The sequence below is a fragment of the Xenopus laevis genome, chromosome 4S (genome assembly GCF_017654675.1).
Source record: "Xenopus laevis strain J_2021 chromosome 4S, Xenopus_laevis_v10.1, whole genome shotgun sequence".
Classification (NCBI taxonomy): Eukaryota; Metazoa; Chordata; class Amphibia; order Anura; family Pipidae; genus Xenopus; species Xenopus laevis.
Genome location: NC_054378.1, coordinates 46,739,766 through 46,762,925, shown reverse-complemented (window position 1 = coordinate 46,762,925; position 23,160 = coordinate 46,739,766). Strand labels below are relative to the sequence as shown.

Sequence of the window (23,160 nt, the reverse complement as noted above, 5' to 3'; positions counted from 1 at the left end):
ACTGTGAGAGTTGAAGAGCCCACAGAGGAGCAGGGGGTTCAGAAGAGGGCCCAGCTGCGCTGTCTTGAGGAGTGTCATCTCCTGATGGGGGACCCGGTGATTCTGTGTGAGGAAAATTAGAGCCCCCTGAGACAGGTACAACAGCAGCACCCTTGGAGCAAGATCTGCAGAGAGGATCCCCCTGCCCCCCTGGTATTTTGGATTGGCAATTCTTGCAGGCAAAATAGGTGATCTGTCCTGCTGTTGCTGGTGCTCTGCCCCCCCCCCCGCCCTGGGGAATAGTCCCCCAGACTTACCTTCTGCCATGAGCAGTGCCTGTGGTACCTGCTGAAAACACTGGCTGTGTGCACTAAAAAATGATGATTCTTGAAAAAAGGTTAAGCAGCTTGTTCTCCAATCACTACAGAACGCTGCCCAGGAGATGCGCTCCAAAAACGGCCACTTTTGAGGCAGAAACAGGCAGAGAAAAGAGGAATGTGCGCAGGTGAATGGAAGCACAAAAAATGGCCGCCGCATAGCAAAAGGGCGCGAGATGCGGCGTGAAAGAGAGGCTTGGAACGCGGTTCCGCCCCCTTCCCAGCCATGCGTTCCAGAGGAAGCGCGCCGAAGCGCAAATGGGCCCAAATGAATTGAGGAGCCAGTAGAAACACCCCCTGAGCAGCGTAAAGGGGAAAAAACCGACCCTGGAAGGATGAAGGAGGGGGGGGGGGGGAGGCACATCAGGCGACCTGGGAGACAAGGCAGCACGGACCCTACGCAGCACAACAGCCAGAGCAGGATTAGAAGGGTAGGGGGGAGAGCAACCAAGGTGAGATGAAAGTAATGCTTTGTACTCACATGCAGCCGCACTGTAAGGCCCTCTGCTCTCCCTCAAGGAGTGCAGGTATGCCTAACCGAGTCTGGTATAGCCTAGAGGCCAGGGAATGACTCCAGTGGGGCTCCCACGGAGGGGGTGTACGCAACAGAAACAGGTATCCCTGATTGTGGTAGCACCCCTGTCTACTTGAAGCTTGCAGGATGTCCATCCTCCTAGTAAGCAGGACACTTAAAAACTGAATACATTGGCTCTAGCCTGGGGTTAAGCCGCAGTACTGGCACGCCCCCTTTTTTCATTTGAATAAGTGTCCTGCCTCCTGGAGGGTGGAGCTTAACCCCATAGTCCCTGTGTCCCCCTTGAGACAACAGAGAAAAGAGAGAAGTTTATTGGATTTTTCATTTAGGAACACGGTTGCCATTAGGACTTAATTATGAATTTGACGTGACGTGTTACACCTGAATGTTTATAATGATAAAGGAATATACTTATTATATAATACTAATAATGGAATGCAGCGACAATGATGACAGTGTATACACTCGATATAATTCTGGTAATAATGGAATTTGTGCAAGGTTAGCGATTAACTAATTGGTGTGTAAACGTTTATATACTGCTAAAATACAATGTTGTGCAATAACTAACTTTATGGACTGTATAGATAGTGAATAATTTGAATACAATGTATAACTTTAAACTATTATATAACTGAAATGGTACATACACCCTGTATAGAGCATTATGGGTTAACAAATACGAAGCAGGGATAATTGCTTGTGACCCTTGATTGGTTTTAAACAAAAAAAGGGGCGGGATCACTTGGGTTTAAATTCTGTACTCGACCCCTTACTGACAGATACACCTATGACTAAGCGCCGGAGGGTGCGAAACGCGTAAGGTGGGATATGTGGGGTAGTATGTACTAGATACTGTTTTAATGTGAATAACAATAAATTAATATTTTTTTACTTGAAGAGGCCTTGGGACTTATATCGTTTTTTGATATAAACTTTTCTGCCGGTACCAAACGTTAGGCAGCTCTAAGTGATTGTATATACCCAGGGCTGCTGCTCCTATCAACAGAAAACTGCAGAGGCCCAGTGAGCTACACAGAGGGATCCTGTTCATGCTTATTCTTTATTCCCGCAGCTGTGCATACACAGCAGAGTGAAAAGTCATACTTTAACAACAGAAGAAAAAAACAGCTATTTCACAACAATGTGCAGTTATGTCTGAAGAAGTGGAAAAAGAGAATCACTCTGTGGTGATCTCTGGAAGAACCCTGGGCCGGTGCAGTTTTCTGTTGACAGGAGCAGCAGCCTGGGTTATCTGTTAAGTAAATAAAATCACTTGGGATGCCTAAATTGTGGCACCCTCAAGTTAAAAAGACTTTCCTTCCCCTTTAACAAGGAACGCGAGTCTCCTCTGCTCGGCTTAGCCTCCAGTCTCCTAAATGTAAAAGAAAAAATATTAATTGGTTACAACATCTCAATTCCCCTACAAATATTCTTTGTTGGGGTGATTGTATAAGCAAATGTCAAATCTCTGACAAAGAGAAATTGTTTTATTTTCAACTACCCCTTTGGTTCAACAAGCCTAGTTTAAATGATTCTCTGATTTACACTTTCCCCATTTCATTCTTTAACAAATATATTTCCAAATTAGGCTTTATGCACAAACAGTGATTTGTAACATTCTATCAGAGAAAATCGATAACCCAAACGATTGCTTATTTTGATTGGTCACAATACAACCTTTCATCTTCCTTAAGTCCAAAATGTTTAAACCTTCACTATTGGATAAGGATTTTGAGAGGGGCATAGAGAATTTCCAGACCTTATACGAAAAAAAATTCCTTACAATTTAAATACATATCAGTTTTTAATTTAAAAGTAATTTTTATGTTACGTTTCTGAATGTTTTGCACATTTTTGTCCCAAGTTACGGAAACAAGTGGAATGATCTGAAACTAATGCCTGCCCAAAGTGCCAGGCTCCAAAGGCAGATATTTACCACTGTCTATGGTCTTGTCCATTGATCAAACAATTCTGGGAGACTGTCACCTCCTTTTGTAAATTCACGCTACATTTTCAGATACATCTCACATCTTTGTGGGCAATCTTGGGAGACACAGTATTCTTGGTTATCAACCCTCACCCCATCACTTGAAATGACGATTACTAAGCTTGATTTTGCCTATCACATGGATTGGCTGGAAGCCACCTTGAACATAGAGCACTAAGTAACTGCCTTCTTTGCTACCTGGACAAAATATGTACAGACATTACCCCACAATCAACAACAGGAAACTTCCTATGTATTTACTACCTGGTATACAGTATGTCCGAGGACTTGGTAGGGAGAAATCCCTTACCAATAACAACTCAAACACAAAAGAATACTTATAAATGTCCTGATAGCATTTTATTTTATACAATGCCAAGTGAAAATAGGTATAGCCCCTAAGGTTGCCACACAGCTGATATTTGACTGGGCTAGCCAGAAAAACACCAACTATAACCGGGGCTGGTATTACTAATTTACCGGCAATAAAATGGGTTATTCATCTGCCAAATAATTTCTTCAATTCAGTTGTTTTTAGATTGTTCCCCAGAAATAAGGAGAATCTTCTCCTTCCCTCCCTACAGTGGTTCGTTAAAAAAACTTTTTAAACATTCCCTCTCATCTCCCACAGCTTACAATTGCCCAATACGCCTAGTTCTGCACCCCGATGTGCCATACCTGCCCAATCCCGGCTCCGTGACATCACCACTTTGCCCATTTCCCTTGATTTTACCAAGCAGGGACTTCTCATTCAGGCCAGAAAAATCTATACGAAAGGAGGCAACTCTAACAGCCGAAGGGAAAAAAAACTGTAACTATTTTACTGTTTAGGACAATCAGATGTGTAGTGTAAGTTTCTGGTTATTGGGTGTAGGACGAGGAATGTGTGTAGGCCTACTCCAATTTACATATGTAATCCTATTCACGACTGTAATGTCATATTTCATTAAATTTTGTATGTATTTTTTGGTGCAAATTGAGATTTTTTTTTAAAAAAAAAACAAAAAATACATCTCCTTTCAATCAGATAACATTTGGTTGAGAGAAAAATGTAATTAAGGGTAAGTGCACTGTTGGTCTTACTACCCAGTCACACTGTTTACTGGGGCACTTGATTTTAAATGCACTAAAAACTTAAATGCTAATGGCTAGTGTAGGACTTGCGTACAATGAGGGGCCTTGACATGGCACATGAGCTTACATATTTTGTCCAATGTGTGGTACTAACACCTCATTTTTTTGTAATACACACAATTAATATTAAAGGCAAACTGTGTGCTGGTAATTTCTCTCTCTGTACAAATATTGGCTTTTTATCGTTTATTGCAGCTGGTCAATTCCAGAGTGTGGGTTAGACTGAGTGCTGGCACAAGGGTGCTTCTAGCAGCTGCTCAACTCCAAAGTGTGGGTTAGACCAAGCTCCGGCGATTTCATTCTGTGTTTTGTATCAAAATTAGATTCATTCAATCCCATCTATGGAAAAATATTCTCATCCCACAGAATCCACAGCAAAAAATGCATCATGAAGTCTCTGCAGAATCCTTAGTAAATTCTACTTTTATAAACTACTTTCTAGAGTACTGAGAGAACAAAATTACAGATTGATCCCTTTGACATACAAAGGATTTAACTTTCATTCAAATAATGGCAAATACCTTAACAGCTCTCCCAAATGTGTTTTTTCTTTACCTCATTATTTACATCTACCCTGGGAATGTCCTCTAATTCAACATTTTGGAAAGATATTCAAGATCATTTTCTCAATTTTCATTATCCTCTCGATTTAATCTCATGGGTATTGATAATAAAAACTGGTTTATCCTCTGTAATACGTCATTCTTGACAACATACTAAAATACCTCAAATTAACTCTAGCTGCAGCAAGAGTGGTTGTTCACCTTTAAGGTAACTTTTTGTATGTTACAGAATGGCTAATTCTAAGCAACTTTTCAAATTGGGGTCACTGACTCCCATCTACAAAACAAATGCTCTGTAAGGCTATAAATGTATTGTTATTGCTACTTTTTATTACTTATCTTTATGTTCAGGCTCTATACTATTCATATTCCAGTCTATTATTCAAATTAGTGCATGGTTGCTAGGGTAATTTGCATCCTAGCAACCAGATTGGTGAAATTGCAAACTGGAGAGCTGCTGAATAAAAAGCGAAATAACTCAAAAACCACAGATAATACAAAATGAAAACCAATTGCAAATTGTCTCAGAATATCCCTCTCTACATCATACTAAAAGTTAACTCAAAGGTGAACCACCCCTTTAGTAAGACTTTATCTGTATTAAAAAAAAACTTTCTACAAATATAGCTATCGCATTACAGGCTTCATAGTATACAAAACTGATTAAAATTGAAAATAGTTTTACAAAAAATGGATGAATGAGAAGGATAGGATAAATGGCATCCTTTAATGCTCCATAGATATTAAAGGGGACATATACCATAATTTTGAACTGTAGCTTAATCAATTCTTTTTGCAATAAAATTGAATAAAACATATTTTAGATACCTTTTGGGTCCACTTTATTTGTTATCTTAGCATTTCTTATCACGCTTCTCCCTTTCTCCTGATTTCCTGTCCTGTTACAGCTACAGTAATCCAGGGCAGCCGTCGGCCATCTCTTTTTTTCACTTTCACTGAGCAGCAGCCACTCAGAAGGACTGGGCGTGCATTGGTGGGAGGTGCTGGTTGCCGATGTCATCTAGGCACTATGTCAATCAAAATACTTAATAAGGTTGTGTCCAAAACAGTTTCTGGAAATCCCCTTTTAAAACCGACCCACAGGAAGGCTCGTTCTCCTTGAGCTTAGTATTCAAACGACAAAATAAGTTGAATTAGGGAACATTTGAGAAATATAGAGAAAGGTATAGAAACCCATAGTGTATCTAAACATTTTAAGGCGGTACATAGATGTAACCCCAAGGGTCTAACATATTGGGGTGTGGAGGCATTAAACAGAAAGTGGAGGGGGGGAAACATTGTAGAAGATACTCTAAGATGCGAAAGCAGAAGGATATATAAAATGGGAACATTCGAACCTAAGGGCCTCAACATAGACTTCAATCTAAGGTCCTTTTTAGGAGAAGTCTTTATCTAAACTTATGTACAATATACCTTCTTGATATATACAAATTTTATAAAAAAAAAACTCCCTATATATATGTAACAAAAATGCAAATTTTAACTAATAATGTGGAGGGATTGAGTATACCGGTAATAGATTAGGTAATTTTTAAAGGTATAAATAATCATAATTAGTGAAAAGCCAGGTAAAAGAAATTTAAAGATCTCCTGAATTCCTAATTGTAAATTAATTCTCTTAATGGATAATACCATGAAAGAAACACTGAAGCACTTAAACCACTTGATGCTGTGGGATCCAATGCTGGGGACATTCAAAATATGTTTGTGCTAGTGGGAAAGTATTAATAATTTGCAATGTGGTAAGCGGAGTGGACATTAGGGTTTAGTTGCTATGGTAACGCACCGCACTTTTGGAAAGGAAGTGCAGGGACGCATGACCTAGGCAACCAGGATCCGTAAAAGGAGAGAACCGCATACTTTAGAATTTGAGCCTCTCAGGAAGTCGTATATCGACGAAACGTGTCAGGTGAAGGCTGTAGACGTCATCTCCAAGCGCCGGAGAATCCATACACAGACGTGGCAACACCGCTGGTCAGGGTTGAACCGTGAACACTGGGGTCCTTGATATACTATGGCGAGGAAATTTTGATGACTCGATATGCCTGTATTAACTACAAATTTGTGAGTGCACAATTTTAAGTATTTTTATCAGTAATAAAAGTTTTTACACTATTACTGCTCCACATCTTTTTACAGCAAGGAATTCTATTTGGAAGCTACAGCTCGTGATTTTGAGTTATATGCTGATTATATTTTTAAACATTTGTGAGTACCCACCTATTACTGAACACGTGGTGTGTAAAGATTAAAATAGGCACACATTTAAGATTACAACACTCACAACTAAATACTACACTATAAGATCTCTCTATGCCATATTCTCTTCTCTCCTAGCTATTTTTAGCGCTGACCCTCATCAACTTACTATGTCAATCAAGCCTGGGTCCTTCTCAGTGCTGCTTGCGCTTTCCCCGCCCACTCACCCAGCTTCGACCTCGCACTGCCCCTTGCGGGTGGCGGACGGGTGCGGGTTGAGCTCTTCTCCTGCCCTCCCTGCCCGCCACGTTCAAATGCCGGCATCCAGCATCTGCTCGCCCCGCCCCTTTTGTGACATCATTGTGATGTCATCTGTGGGGCGGCGCGGGTCTATAAAAGGACCCCGGAAGCGCGGGTGGGCGCGGGCTGCAGCAGGGCGGGTTAGGGTCGGGTGCGGGTCACACAAGCACAGGGCATCGAACAATTAGGTTGCGAGTAGGGTTGCCACCTTTTTAACATTTCTTTACCGGCTGTGGGGGGCGGGGACGCAAAGGGGCGGGCGGTGACGTCAAAATGGGCAGGGCATGACGTCAAAGGGGGCGGGGCCGCGCCACGGACACTAAACGAACCACAAAGAAAAGGTAAGTTCAAGGGGATTGGGGGCAGGCCGAGGGCTCTTTTTAATTGTATTACAAATTTACCGGCAGCTACATTGCCGGTAAATTTGTAATACCGGCCCTGGCCTTGGCCGGTAAAATACCGGCCGGGTGGCAACCCTAGTTGCGAGGGGAGCAGAATGGAGCACTGACAGGCACGCAAGTGAGGAGCTAGGAGAAGAAGTGATCCACTGATTTAAAGCAGCTGTATCCCAGCAGTGACACATTTAGCCTGCTTAAAGCTGAAACTGTTTAGATTTAACTCCACTCGTCCCCCACCCCGCTCCTCCCCCCTCCCCAATGAATTTCCCTGCACTACACAACGAGGAGTGGGTGGGTCGCAGGGGGCAGCAGTATAGAGGGAGAGCGCTTGCTTTACAAACAGCTTCAGCATAAATCTGTGCACGTAAGGGGAGGGTGGCTGGAAGACTTCCAAGCTGCATATAACTAGATATAGCGGCCTTGGACTTAGTAAAATGGGAAAAATCCATCAATTATGTTTCTAGAAAGTGGTAGAAAAGGGTTTACCCCCCACATCCCAGGTGTCCAAAATGTGCAGCCTAAAGTTCCTAAACTACAGCTCCCAGGTGGCAGGGATATGGCAGAGAGATGGACATAGGACAGTTATGTGCAGACTGGGAACAGACACACAGGCAGGGAGATGGGAGGAGTTTTCCAAGCTACAGCAGAGCTCAGCCCGTCAGTCAGTGCTGTGACCATTTCCTATGAGAGAATGAACAGACACTTCCACCTCTCATCAAATATTTTTTTTCCTGCATCACTGCATGGTTTGAGGAAAGATTAATCATATATCTGAATATGAAGGTTATGTAAAATGTCCCCTTTAATCTTATTAGAATCTAGCCAGTTAATATGTAATATATCCTACACAAGAAACTTTCATTTGGATGTTTAAATTCAGTCATATTCTTCTATACCATGGCACACATACTGTTTATTTAAAGGGGTGGTTCACCTTTAAATTAACTTGTAGTATATTATAGAATGACTCATTCTAAGCAACTTTTGACATGGTCTTCATTATTTATAATCTTTGAATTATTTGCCTTCTTTTCCTAATGCTTTCCAGCTTTCAAATGGGGGTCACTGACCCCCATTTAAAAACCACAAAAATGAAAACCAATTGCAAATTGTCTCAGAATATCACCCTTACATCATACTATGGGGCAAATTTACTAAAGGGCAAAGTGACTAATGCGGGGAAAAATTTGCTAGCGTGACGTCATTTTGGTACTTCGCCGATTTACTAACTTCGCAACTGGCATAACTTCGCTATCGAAGGAGATAGACTCTAGCGGTACTTCGCTCCCTAATGCCTGGCGAATTTGCGCTCTGGCGAATTAACGTAACTACGCAAATTCACTAAGATGAGGATTTTACTGAACGTTCAATCTTGCGCCAGACTTGCCTTCGCCACCTCAGACCGGGAGAAGTGCAATAGAGTAGATAGGAGTTCCTCAAAAAATAAGTTGAAATTTTTTAATTTAATTTAAGTCCAAAAAAAAAACGCTGGCGACTTTTACTTTTTCAGGGTGATAGGCTGAAAAAGAGCATGAATTTTTTTGTGGGTAACCGGCTTCCCCCCTACATTTCCTAACATATGGCACATAGTGGGCTCATGTGTAGGGCAATATAAAAACTCTATTTTATGAAGTTTTCCCAGGATTGTGTAGTGTAATGTATTTGCTGCAACATATACGTCCATTCAACTTTAACTTTCTGCCGTATGCAAATTAGGCAACGCTAGCGCAACTTCGCTTCACTCGGCGCAATTACGCTAGCGCGACTTCCCTGGCATCCTGGACGCAACTTCGGATTTTAGTGAATTAGCTTTGTCCTGGCAAATCTACGCCTGGCAAAGTGTGGCGGTGTGAGCAAAGCCGTCGCTGGTGAATTTTCGGAGGTTAGTGAATTTAAAGGTGAACAACCCCTTTTAAGTGCCACTACACTTTACATTGGGATATTTATATGTCTTCACTTCTTGATCATTGTACAGTGTGGCTGTTATTCACATGTAGGTATGTATAAGGGTATAGGTTGCTATAAAGCGCAATACCCGGGTTTATTCTCGTCCCAACATGTCTAATAAAACTCTTCTGTCATTAGGAGCACGTGTTACCTGATGCAGCAGGGCCAATGGCCGCTATAAATCAGACTAATGGAACTACGTCACGTGTGGGTGGCTTCTGCTTATTCTTGGGCCCTCCGAGTTACCACACAAAAGCATTATGTGTAAACAGCCTCCAATAACCCCCTAATATAAAGGACACACACCTTACACAGACCAGCAAGTATGTAACAGGTTCGCAGCCGCAAGGGAAGACTGAATAAAATCCTGCCCCAAAGAAAAATCCTAAAGCTAATCAGCATAAACAACTACTAAGTGGAGCACTGTAGTAGCGTACGGCTCCAGCCAATCCCCGCGTGACCGCCATTTGACGAAGGCGCCGAAGGTCACGTGACGGAGACGTTCGTGACGTCACCCACGGCGTCTTAGCTACTGGGAACTAGCAACTAACGAGGCAGCAGAGATGGCGTACCGCGGGCAAGGAGGCCAGAAAGTGCAGAAAGTGATGGTGCAGCCCATCGTATCCTTTTATTGTTCTGCTTGTACTTACCAATAAAACTATAATAACATCTTTAGCTCTTGTGTTGTGACGCTTTGTGCCGTGAGACTGAGCAGAGGCCCTGTTCTTATTGACATGGTTTATTTGGCGATTCATTTGTAATTGCCGCCATTGTTTCGGCTCCCAACACATACTGAGCCATTACATATGGGCAGTCTATAATATGAGTTGTACGAGTCTCCTCTCCTGAAACACGTCGGAGAGAGAGTTACATTGTCATCCCCAAAGGACAAACACTGCCTGTTAATGTAAAAGAGCAAGGAGAAAGATTACCTGTTAATGTAAAAGAGCCGGGTAACTTGCTGGCCGTATATCAATACATGAGTTTCAAAAAATGATGTTTCAAAAGTCCGAGCCACTAGGGCAGAGGAAAGCTGGAGACAGGCACTGCTTTCACTGGAAGTTATACTTACAAATAACACGTGTAATGAATGTCTATTGGAACGTTGCTTAAAATGAACTTATTTTATAATTAATTATATGAGGGCAGTAGTAAACCATGATGACTCTTTTGCATGTTCAGAAGTTAATCAGATGGTTGCATTTGAAGTTGACAAAAACACTTCAGTGCATTTAAAAAAAAAAATTATATAAAATATATATATATATAATGTACTCGAAATCTTGCTTGAAGCCGGCACAGCGCGTATAAAGGTTAAAAGTGCCTGGGTACAAAATATAAACAATAAGATAACTGTCCCAAATAAGGCATGCACTCACAGGTCTTATCCAAGGTGAAAAAATTGCGTTTATTCAGCAAAAAACTGCTAATGTTTCGGCTAGCCGTCTAGCCTTGTTCGCAGCCGAAACGTCCGTTTTTGTGCCCACAATATATATATTTTTTTCTTATTTATAAGACCTGAGAGTGCCCCTGTTCGGACTATATTGCTACATACATTTGAGGATTGCACCCAGGCGCTAGTTCACCCTCTTTTTCGTGAGTGCAGGTAGTCTCCATAGATATATATATATATATATATATCTCTATCAACTTGTGGCAGCCGCACTCCAATCCGGAATCTTTCAATCAAATCTGGGTGCTGGATCCAAAGTGTTGCATATAATCTTAATGAAAAGATCCGCACTCCATTATGTGCAAAATTCAAAGTATATATAATGTCAGTACAGTGAGCGCACTCTTTACGGATTTAGGATATAAAGGTTGGTCAAATCTTGTAATACATCGTAGTAAATGGACCCGCACTCCTTGTTTGTAGTGAAAAAATCAATGTGCTTTATTCACAAATTCATTTCCAACGTTTCGGTCCTCTCTGGGACCTTTTTCAAGGATCTAAATATATATATATATATATATATATATATATATATAGAGTTCAAGAGGACCCGCACACCTTGGTTAGTGAACCAAAAATTTCTTTATTTTTCAAACTTGTGCATCCTACAAGGATAAAAAAGAAAAAGGCAGAAAACAAGATATCACACAGCAGCTGGTGGCTAAACATTGGGCTGAGGCCAAACATAGCCCAGCTGCCTTTAGATGCATGCCAATTGAGCATGTCCCTGTGAGGGCCAGAGGAGGGGACTTTGACAGAGTACTACTCCAACGGGAGGCTTACTGGATACACGAATTGAATTGTGTAGCACCAAATGGGTTAAACGGGCAGTTGGTCCTGAATTGCTTTTTATAATTCAATGAACTAAGGTAGTTTAGAAATGACAGCACAATGTATAGCAAGTTTGTATAACTTTTATTGAAACAGATAATTGACGCTAACATTGTAACAAAGTGTATCTGTCGCTTCAAGATAACAGAGTAACAAAGTAATGTATGTAAATTCACAGGTTGCACAGGGATGGATGTTTTTTATTGAATGGACTTATTCTGAAAAAGAAAAACCACTTTTTTCACTCAACAGCGACATCACATGGTGAGCTAAGATATTGCACAATTACTTCACCTATGGCTGATTATATGCAATGTGGATTTATATGTCTTTATGATTGGTGCCTTTGTAACACTGGGAGGAGCTACACAGGTTTAAATTCTCACCGGCACACTTGTATTTTGTCCTTGATAAAGGCCCTAATGTGGGTCGAAACGTTGGATGCACAAGTTTGAAAAATAAAGAAATTTTTGGTTCACTAAAAAAAAAAAAAAAAAAAAAAAAAAAAGGATGCACAAGTTTGAAAAATAAAGAAATTTTTGGTTCACTAACCAAGGTGTGCGGGTCCTCTTGAACTCTACATAAATACTTTGACCCAGCACCCACGTTCATGGAAGACTGGTTTAGAGTGCAAGCGTCTGATTCAGGTTATATATATATATATATATATATATAATTCTCATCAGGCTGGAGCACTCATACAATCAAGGCCGACTGCCTGGGTGCAGGTTACAGATAGTATATACAAAAGGGTCTTGAAAAAACCGCACTCACAGGACTTGTAAAGGTGAAAAAAAGAAAAGTTTTATTACGACGTTTCGGCTCTAATACTAGCCTTCCTCAGGTGAAATACACAGTGCCAGTAACAATCTATCGGTGCAAAAAAAAAAAATAATAATAAAAACTAGGTGCTGCCAGATAGAACCGAATCCAACCAGTAAGTGCACTGGGCAGAGACAGTTCCAGTATACAATTCTCATCAGGCTGGAGCACTCGTACAATCAAGGCCGACTGCCTGGGTGCAGGTTACAGATAGTAATACAGCGGCGCATTGGAAGGACAGGTGAAGGGGTCTCAGCTTCGCTTAGTGGAACACGCCTCCAGTCTTCAGAGGCGACATGGTGAGCGCTCCTTTCCCTCTGCTATTCACGGTCCTCCCTGGGTAAGTGGCGATATGATTTTAAAACAGCACCAAAGTATATGCGCTGCATCACAGCACTGTTTGAGTATATAAGAGCACGCACATGGCCGCATAGCAAATCACATATGCACTCGAATATCCACTTACATAGGAATAGCGGCTGTTGAGTAAAACTGTTTTATGCACCACTAATTAGTGACGCATCCAGGCTCTGATGACGTCACAAGCTGATGTTTGGCGCCTTTTTATGTTTAAATAGATTGTTACTGGCACTGTATATATATATATATATATATATTTATATATATATATATATATATATATATATATGGGGTTCCAATCATATAAACATTAAATAAATCGGACAGATTGGTTCTGCCTCCATAAAGGATTAATTATATCTTAGTTTGGATCAAGTACAAGTTACTCTTTTATTATTACAAAGAAAAAGGACATAATTTTGAATAAATTGGATTATTTGATTATAATGCAGTCTATGGGAGACAGCATTTATGCAATTTGGAAGCTTCTGGATAATGGGTTTCCAGATTACAGATCCCATACTTGTATATACATTGTGTGTCCAGTATGCACTTGTAAACACTAAAATAAAACCTTGGATGTTGCTCCCAGTGGCCTCAAAGCAGGTGCTTATTTTTGAAATCCTGGCTTAGAGGCAAGTTTTCGTTGCATAAAAACCAGGTGTACTGTCAAAAAGAGCCCTTATGTAGGCTGCCAGTCCACATAGGGGCCACCAAACAGCCAATCACAGCCCTTATTTGACATTCCCACAGACGTTTGACATTTTTTTTGTGTGTTCTAATTACCCTCTGTGCCTGTTTCAGAGATCACGGATTCAGGTGTGGTTGTATGAGCAAGTGAATATGCGTATTGAAGGCTGCATCATTGTAAGTAATTCTTGACTTCATGTTTAAATTTAAGAAAAACATTTCAGTTTCAGCATTATAGGCCTTTTACTATGTGAAGTATAACAAATAGCCGTGGGTCAGTTAGGTGGATGGCTGCATCATTGTTCATCAATAATTTAGATACATGATTTGCATTTTTATACATATAAATATTTAGAGAAAAGAGAGACTGTAACTTTCTCTACAATTGAATGGTTAATGGGGAAGATAGCCAATAGGTGGTTTTGAGGACATCAATAGATTGTGCTGTTCTTGTCTGTAGTGCAGGTAGAATTTCTAAACCATCCAAAACGTTTGGTTGCCACAGTGCTTTTTGTTTATACCTTACTATGTTTGGTTTACCCGACTTATTGGTGTATTTTCCAATTTGTATAAAGTATTACAGTGTCTTAATGGGAAGACAGCTGCAGGGCAGTAGAGTCTGTCCAAAAGGTCTAATGTATGAGAACTGAATACAAATTGTGGGGGCACTGTTAATGTATCTCACTTCTCTTTTACCAGGGCTTTGATGAATACATGAATCTAGTGGTGGACGACTCCGAAGAAATCCATCTCAAAACAAAGTCACGAAAACCAATTGGTGCGTATTAGACCTTTTTACATATATGTAGGTTAACCTCTGTACTGGTGGGGTTGCATTTAATAAATACATTTTTTGGCATGAAAACAAGGTGTATCCTGATTCTCTTGCTAAAAATAAAAGCTGCGTTTTTTAGCATATCTTCTGGGAAAAATCCTCAATTCAAAGTCTGTCAACAACTGGGCAGGATCAGATTTCTATTAACCCTTTAAGTGCCAGCAGAATTGACCAATTTGGTTACGCGAAATGCCAGACGTTTTTGAAACATTCTGTGCTCTCTCACTTTAGGGGCATTTTCTGAGGGGAAACCTATAGTTCACCTAGGAAAACTATACATTGTTTTTTTCGGGAGAAACTGAGCTTTCTAAATCTGCCTGAGTTTTCATGTATTTCCACCTCTGCAAAAAGATTTATAGTGCTAAATACAAAAAAAAAATGAAAAATACCTATTTTTCACAATATATGAACTTATACCTGAAAAATATTTCATTTTACGCATGAAAATCCAACTGATTTGGAAAGCCTCATGTCTCTTGAACGTGCCAATACCAAATATGTATAGTTTTAGGCAGATTTAGGACATCTGTACAGCAAAAACTCCCGGCAGAAGGCAGAAAACGGCATACTTTTGATTCCAAGGCCACAAAATCCTGAAACAGTATGTTTACCCCAGAAGACCATATATTTTTGGAAAGTACACATTCTGCCGATTCCAAAATGGGTAACTGTCTCTCTACTCCTAACTACCAAACATCAAAGCTTGTCTGAAGGTAGCGGTTTTTATAAAAAAAATCACTTCAAAGGTTTTATTTTGCTGCTCCGCCTATCCCACACTATATTAGATACCAAGAAAAAGCACCCTGAATATGATTGCCAGGGGTCCACTGAACAGTTTGATCCCCATTGTGCATAGGATTACCAAAGTACCTGGCATTTAGAGACCCCAATATGAAGTTAGCACATCCAAATTGTTCAGGACTTTACTTCAGCTACTGAAAAATCAACACACTGACTGCATTTTTTGTGGGGTAAAAACACCGAAATATACGTTTACCCCCCAAAACCATATATTTTTGGAAAGTACACATTCAACCAAATCTAAAATGGGTACCCATGCCTTTCTGCTCCAAACTACTGAGTCGCAAGGCTTTCCCAAAATTGTCAGTTTTGGTGAAATATCTGAAAATTTCCTAAAAGCTTCAACTTCCCAGCACCATATCACCCATGTATCATTACGTACCAAGAAAAAGCACCCTAAATATGATTGCCAGGGTTCCTCCAAACAGTTTGGTAGCCATTGTTCATAGGTTTACCAAAGTATCTGGCATTTAGAGGCCCCAAAATGAAGTTAGCGCATACAAATAGTCCTGTGAGTAACTTCAGCTAATGAAAAATCAACACACTGACTGCATTTTTTGTGGGGTAAAAACACAGAAATATACGTTTACCCCCCAAAACCATATATTTTTAGAAAGTAAACATTCTACCGAATCTAAAATGGGTACCCATGCCTTTCTGCTCCAAACTACTGAGTCGCAAGGCTTTCCCAAAATTGCCAGTTTTGGTGAAATATCTGAAAATTTCCTAAAAGCTTTAACTTCCCAGCACCATATCACCCATGTATCATTACGTACCAAGAAAAAGCACCCTAAATATGATTGGCAGGGTTCCTCCAAACAGTTTGGTGGCCATTGTTCATAGGTTTACCAAAGTATCTTGCATTTAGAGGCCCCAAAATGAAGTTAGCACATACAAATAGTCCTGTGAGTAACTTCAGCTAATGAAAAATCAACACATTGACTGCATTTTTTGTGGGGTAAAAACACAGAAATATAGGTTTACCCCCCAAAACCATATATTTTTGGAAAGTACACATTCTACCGAATCTAAAATGGGTACCCATGCCTTTCTGCTCCAAACTACTGAGTCGCAAGGCCTTCCCAAAATTGTCGGTTTTGGTGAAATATCTAAAAATTGCCTCAAAGCTTCAAATTCCCAGCACCATATAACCCATGTACCATTACGTACCAAGAAAAAACACCCTAAATATGATTGCCAGGGTTCCTCCAAACAGTTTGGTGGCCATTGTTCATAGGTTTACCAAAGAATCTGGCATTTAGAGGCCCCGAAATGAAGTTATTAGCTGAAGTTACCCACAGGACTATTTATATGCACTAACTTCATTTTGGGGCCTCTAAATGCCAGATTCTTGGCTAAACCTATGAACAATGGCCACCAAACTGTTTGGAGGAACCCTGGCAATCATATTTAGGGTGCTTTTTCTTGGTACGTAATGATACATGGGTGATATGGTGCTGGGAATTTGAAGCTTTGAGGCAATTTTTAGATATTTCACCAAAACCGACAATTTTGGGAAGGCCTTGCGACTCAGTAGTTTGGAGCAGAAAGGCATGGGTACCTATTTTAGATTCGGTAGAATGTGTACTTTCCAAAAATATATGGTTTTGGGGGGTAAACATATATTTCTGTGTTTTTACCCCACAAAAATCTCCCAAATGAAAATAGTACATATGAATTTTCACATATGACACTCTGACTGCTACAATACAAGCACCTGGTATGTGCATTATGCACCATAAGACCCCCCTAACAGTATAGAGACCCTAGAAAACCATATATTTTCTGAAAGCACACATTCAGACGAATCTAAAGCAAGTAATTACATCTTTCTACTGCAAACTACAAAACCACAAAGCAATGCTAAACATAACGCTTTTTATGGAATTTCTGAAAATAGTCACGAAGCTTGCATTTTACCCCATTATATACCCCACATTTTGTAACGTACCAGCAAAAGTCATCCTCAATATGAAAGCCAGGAGTGTACTGAACAGTGTGATGCCTGATATGAAAAGATTTACCAAACTAGGTGGCATACAGAGACGTCCCAATGAAAATAGTACATATGAATTTTCACATATGACACTCTGACTGCTACAATACAACACCTGGTATGTGCATTATGCACCATAAGACCCCCTAACACGATAGAGACCCTAGAAACCCATATATTTTCTGAAAGTACACATTCAGACGAATCTAAAGCAGGTAATCACAATTTTCTACTGCAAACTACCAAACCGCAAAGCAATGCTAAACATAACGCTTTTTATGGAAATTCTGAAAATAGTCACAAAGCTTGCATTTTACCCCATTATATACCCCACATTTTGTAACGTACCAGCAAAAGTCATCGTAAATATGAAAGCAAGGAGTGTACTGAACAGTTTGATGCCTGATATGAAAAGATTTACCAAACTATTTTGTACACAGAGACCTCCAAATGGTTATATAGCAGACAAAATTTCCAAGGTCAAAATGAAGTAACAAAAATCACTAAAATCCAACAAAACCGCAAAAATCAATGTTTTTTTTTTTCGCCTACTGTAATCAGCAGTCAGAATCAATTTTTGATAATTTTAGCATGGCCAAATAGGTTTTACAGACAGAAAAAGGGGAACAACACCTTTGCAAAGCTGAAAATGTAATAAAATGGCAAAACATGCAATAAAATGTCTAAAAATGCACCAAAATCACCCAAATTGCAGTATAATCACCAAAATAACATACAAAAGGTATTGCGCAGTGCAATTAGCGAATACGCTATTCGCAATGGCAATAAAACAGTTTTTTCAGCCAAAAAAAAGACGATGCGATAAGGAAAAAAAAAAAAAGACACAACAGTGCAAGTGTGTATGTGTGTGTACAACTGACCAATTGCATGTTGTGTGTGTGTGTGCAAGCGTGTGGGGGTGCTGTGAATGTGTGTGACCCCCCCTGATCCCCCAAAAATGTGTGTGAATGTAAGTGTGTAATGGGAAAATAAGTGTGTGTTTGTGTGTGTTTCTGTGTGTGGATGGGCACTAACCTGGGGGAAGCAGGTCCAGATCGTTGTGCAGGGCAGGAGGAAGAAAATGCTGCATCACCCAGGAAGATCCGTTGTGAGGGGGCGGAGCTTCGGCTCAGGAAGTGAAAGCAGCAGCAGGACACGCAGTGTGCACGTGTCTGCTGCTGCATTTGGGGCCCCTGGGCGATCGCGCCTCAGGGGCCACTCGTTCCCGGCCCCTGCTCGTTGCCTGGGGGCTGGGGAACGAAGAGGAACGGAGCAAGCGGCTTGAAAAGCCGCTCCTCCGTTCCCTAACCCTGAAATGCTGCAGAACGTAGAATCTACGTTCTGTGGCATTTCAAGTGCCATCCCCACAGAACGTAGATTCTACGTGCGGTGGCACTTAAAGGGTTAATTGTCATGTTAGGGTAAAGATAACCATCTGCTGTCGGCTCCGTTATTTGTGTGACTTTTGAATGTTTGCCATTCTATCCTGTGCTACAGTTGTGTATGGTCATTATGTTCTTGCATTTTGCTCATTGTGTTGCTGGTTGCGGATCATTAGCAGCTTTGTCACCTTTGTTACTGTCCCTGTTGGGGAGATATCTCCTTGCTGGCACATTTTTTTTCCCTCTGATTTAGCTTTTAACTTTGCTAGTGCTAGGTCAGTGGTCGTTTTCTGAATAAACTACACGGACACTTTTGATGAAGGGACTGTGCACTACTATTACATCTTGAAGATTTTAGTATTGTGGCCCAGACCATGCTCTGTCCCTGCAAATCACATAGCATTACATATGCTAATTAATGGGTTTTGCACACACATTACTGACACAAGAGATGGACTTTTTGTCACATGGTCACTGTAGCTACTATGTACAGGTATGGGACCTCTTATCCAGAATGCTCCAGACAGATCTTTCCATAATTTGGATCTTTTTACCTTGTCTAATAGAAAATCATATAAGCATTAAATAAATGCAATTAACTGGTTTTGCTTCCAATAAGGATTAATTATATCCTAGTTAGGCTCAAGTACAAGGTACTGTTTTATAAAAAGAAAATAATTTGTAAAAATTTTAATTATTTGGTTATAATAGAATCTATGGGAGACAGCCTTTCTGTAATTCGTAGCTTTCTGGATAACAGGTTTCCAAATAACCGATCCTATACCTGTACTGTACATATAGGCAGTGTTAATTTGCTTTTATGCATGCTTGTGAGATTTTGTGAGCTACCCTTTTAACCTGCTTGATTTGATAGTTAACTATTAGCATGTGTATTCTTTCTCACTCTTGGTACTTCTTGGACAGGCCTTTCCTTTCTCCAGCAGCCCAGCTTCATTAAAAAAAAAGCTTCAGGGAGTTTCTAGTAACTAAAACACCAAGACCTATAGGTAATTTATGTGATTATACATGAGACAGTATGACAGTTGTTGTTTTACTAGTATACTAGTGTATGTCCGAGGACTGTGGCAAAAGCAGAGATAACCAGTGTTTTGTTGCCTGGTGATTTTAGGAGGTTTGGGCAAAATGCATGAAATCACCAATTTCCCCTCCCTTCTTTACAATTTGCGTTTCCACCAATTGCCTACAAAGTCATTCTACAGTTTCTCCATGCTTAGTGATGATGGGAATGGGAGTGATTTTAAGCATTTGTCTCATCTCGTGAGCTGTAAATAAGGATGTTAACTAAGCTTTTGGGATTTTTCCCTGTACCCTACCCTAATGCCCTGATTATAAATTAGGCTGCACTACTAAAGGCTAATGTCACCGGAGGCGCTCTCTCCTCTACTTTGCCTATATTTTCTCTGCAGCTGGGGAGAAGCTGATTCACTCGGCTCTGTTCAGCCGTGTCTCTGCATTGATGTGTATTGGTGAGAAATGCATAGTGCTGACACACTGCGGAGAGGAGCTCCTGTAAACAGCCTTAAACATCTTTCCCAGTTACACACAGTTTTTATTACATTATACCTTTACTTGGCAATACTTGAGTTTCTTAAATTTACTTATTAATTCTTTGTGTTTCAGGGCGTATCATGTTGAAAGGCGATAACATCACTTTGCTACAGAGTGTCATGAATTAATGCTTCGGATAAATCTGTTCCCCTCTGCAGTTCCCAAACATTTTCATCTGTGAAAACAGAAGGAATGAAACCGGGTATTTTTTCCCTCTTTTTGGACTTTTTCAACTACATTGTAGATTTGTCACTGTGTTATGACGCCTATAAGGATTACAGTGAAACTTTTTTCTTTATATATTTTTTAAATCAAACTGGTTATAATTTCAGGTATTCCAGACAATTACATAGAAACTGGTGTCAATGCAAGGATTGTTCACTTTTGTACAAGTATACAACTGTTAAAACAATTTTTTTCTTTTTCAAAGAGAAACAATGCCTGATTGGGCTTAGAGCTCATGAAGGTTATGTATCCACAGAGTAAGTTCTTGATACTGAATTCAGATATATCAAATGTTTTGAAACTGTTCTTGTATTAAATACATTTAAGACAAAAATACAAATTTTAAGTGTTTCTTACTTGGATATTTGTTACTGAAGTTGCAGTTTGTTCATCTTTTAATCTTCATGTTGAGCTGACGTCTCCTTTGGTACCTGTCAGTGGAGGTGGGTTGAGTTCTGTCTTTCACACTTTAGGGGTCTCACTGGTTACTTTTTTTTTTCCCAGCTGGTGCTATTTCTCATTGACCTTTGTTAACTGACTCTGGTAGTACAAATTCTCAGATTAAAAACATTTTTTTTAAATTTTGCTCACTCTACCACATACCCATAAGAGTAGGTGGGGGTCATTTATATATACACAGGGAAAATTTGCACCTGGGCAGTAACCAATGAGATGATTGTTTTCAGAGTTCAACCTGCAGATGGCTGAAAAAAAACCTAATCACTGGTTGCTATGGGTTAATCCCCAGGAACAAATTTGCACAGTGTTTATAAATGAGCCTGTTAGCGACATTTTCTCAACTTCCATGAAAACGGAAAGTATTGGGGTACAGCCACGTTAAAGAATTGTAGCGGTTTACTTGTGATGCTAAAGATAATAGTTAAACCTTATTTACTTGTAATTGGTAACTACATTGTTCAAACAACTTGTCTGGGTGTATTTAAATATGTAATTGAGAAAACTCACAACAAAGCTACACCTAAGGTTTTGTTTTAAAGGAGTATGAAACATACAAATGAATATGGCTAAAAAGGACATATTTCATATACTGAACGTTTTGCACCAGCCTAAAGTTTCAGCTTCTCAGTAGCAGCAATGATCCAGGACTTCAAACTTGTTCATATGGGTTCAACATCTTGGAAAGTGTCTGTGACACTCACATGCTCAGTGGGCTCTCAGCAGCTGTTGAGGCTAAGCTTAGGGGTCGTCATAAATTATTAAGCAGAAAATGAGGTTGGACTGTAATATAACTGATGCTACAGGGCTAATTATTACATTCCCTAGATATAATGGTAGGTGACTTGTAACCTCATCTTAAAATCCTTACCAGCTGTGAGAATGAGTTTGGATTAATGAACCCTTATATTGTGCAGTCTGCCAAGATATGGGTTGGTACAATATACTTTCCCTCCTAAAAATGTAGGGAACCGTTATCTGATCACCCTTTTTGCTTCCATCTTTCTAACTGCTCTAGAATGATCGCTGGTCTGCTATGTTTTACCAGCCACATAGTGTTTTGGTAATTAGAAATGTTTGGTTTTCCAAGAATTGATGGACTTTTTAGCCATAGCACAGTAGCAGTTTTGAAGCTGAATTTGCTCACAGGATAAAAAACATGGTGAACACTAGAAATTGCTTCAAATTATGATGCATAATGGGCTTATAACATGATCAGCTTTTTAAAGAGAGAATTCTGCTTCTAGACAAGGGTTTTTTTTTTATATGACTGCCCCACACTCATTGATTTTAATAATATACTATTTTTTATTTATTTATTGGTCGGCAGCCATGTTTTTTGGCCACAAAACTGCACTTGTACTTGGCACACCCTCACACTTTAATTTTCTGCAGTATTTTACAGAGATTATACATCACTGACATCAGTTTAGTGAAGTGATGCTCTTAAGGAACTTCCTCCATATTTTTGGAGTGTGGGAGTAAACCAGAGTGTCTGAATGAAACCCACACAAGCACAGGGAGAATATAAAACTCCTTGCAGATACTGCCCTGAAACATATGAGCCCAGCACGTCAGGGCAGCAATGCTACCCACTGTTGCCCACCATTGTGCAATGTTTTCAAGATCAATGAAGACTTATCGGTGGAGTGTATGTATTTTACTGAATCTGTAGGACTGGGCTGCCTGGCTATTTACTCCCTTGTGTTTTACAGATGAATTATACTTGCCTGAGCCACCAATCTGCCATATGCTTCCTACACACAGGCATCCAGAGTTCTGATGAGGTGACTTTATCTGTAGAGGAAACCCAGTGTGCATAGAGAAGGCAGGTTTCTCAGTGAAAGATGCTTTAATTGAGATGTATCTGAAACTTGTGCCTGGCCAGATGCTGTTCAATTGCAACAGTTTCCCACACTTTATTGGGGATTCAAGAGAATTCTACTAGGTGGATAACCACCGCCAATAACCATTATTTATCATATGTAATTAGCACTAAAGCTTTGCTGTCTTTTATCATATTCATATCACACATCAAAATGACAGATTCAGTGCTGCTAGGTGTGTGGAGCTAGAGGAAATGGGTTTAATGCTTTCAAGTAAGACTCAATAAAAAATAATATGCAGTTGGGTGTACATAAAGTTCTTTTTTTATTAGCAATGATGTTTTGTGTCCAGCACTTATGTTGCTTATCTATAACTCGAATATGTTACAGTATGCTAGGAGTTGATTGCTTAACCAAGACCCAGGGCTGTATTTAGGTCAAGTGGCCAACCTAGTTACTGGATCTCTCTCT

At 40.0% G+C, this 23,160-nt stretch overlaps 1 protein-coding gene and 1 long non-coding RNA gene across 8 annotated transcripts; one reads left to right on the top strand and one right to left on the bottom strand.

Moving 5' to 3' along the window:
- Positions 1 to 1,935: 1,935 nt before the first annotated feature.
- On the bottom strand, positions 1,936 to 9,888 carry LOC121393260. 6 transcript variants are annotated; one of them, XR_005960916.1, is made up of 4 exons: positions 9,750 to 9,888; positions 6,460 to 6,611; positions 5,407 to 5,702; positions 1,936 to 2,266 (listed from the first exon to the last, which is right to left on the bottom strand). It is a non-coding gene; the product is annotated as an uncharacterized LOC121393260 (long non-coding RNA). The 6 variants fall into 6 exon arrangements; XR_005960914.1 differs by having other exon boundaries at positions 6,460 to 6,653; positions 9,750 to 9,868; XR_005960913.1 differs by having other exon boundaries at positions 5,407 to 5,606; positions 6,460 to 6,653; positions 9,750 to 9,868.
- An 83-nt stretch (positions 9,889 to 9,971) lies between these two features.
- Positions 9,972 to 20,741, top strand: LOC121393259 (small nuclear ribonucleoprotein E-like). Of its 2 annotated transcripts, none has more exons than XM_041561191.1 (4): positions 9,972 to 10,051; positions 13,714 to 13,776; positions 14,299 to 14,377; positions 20,255 to 20,741. In XM_041561191.1, the coding sequence occupies exons 1-4, from the start codon at positions 10,007 to 10,009 to the stop codon at positions 20,308 to 20,310; spliced, it is 243 nt and encodes an 80-aa protein (XP_041417125.1). In that variant the 5' UTR covers positions 9,972 to 10,006; the 3' UTR covers positions 20,311 to 20,741. The 2 variants fall into 2 exon arrangements, with proteins under 2 accessions (XP_041417125.1, XP_041417126.1); XM_041561192.1 differs by lacking the exon at positions 9,972 to 10,051 and adding an exon at positions 11,441 to 11,991.
- The last annotated feature ends 2,419 nt before the right edge of the window (positions 20,742 to 23,160 follow it).

Bases quoted from the DNA above. Each gene is read 5' to 3' on its own strand.
- LOC121393259 (XM_041561191.1), top strand. From the start codon at position 10,007: ATGGCGTACCGCGGGCAAGGAGGCCAGAAAGTGCAGAAAGTGATG. The intron at 10,052-13,713 runs GTGCAGCCCATC...TGCCTGTTTCAG, and splicing joins AGAAAGTGCAGAAAGTGATG to AGATCACGGATTCAGGTGTG. The intron at 13,777-14,298 runs GTAAGTAATTCT...CTCTTTTACCAG, and splicing joins GTATTGAAGGCTGCATCATT to GGCTTTGATGAATACATGAA.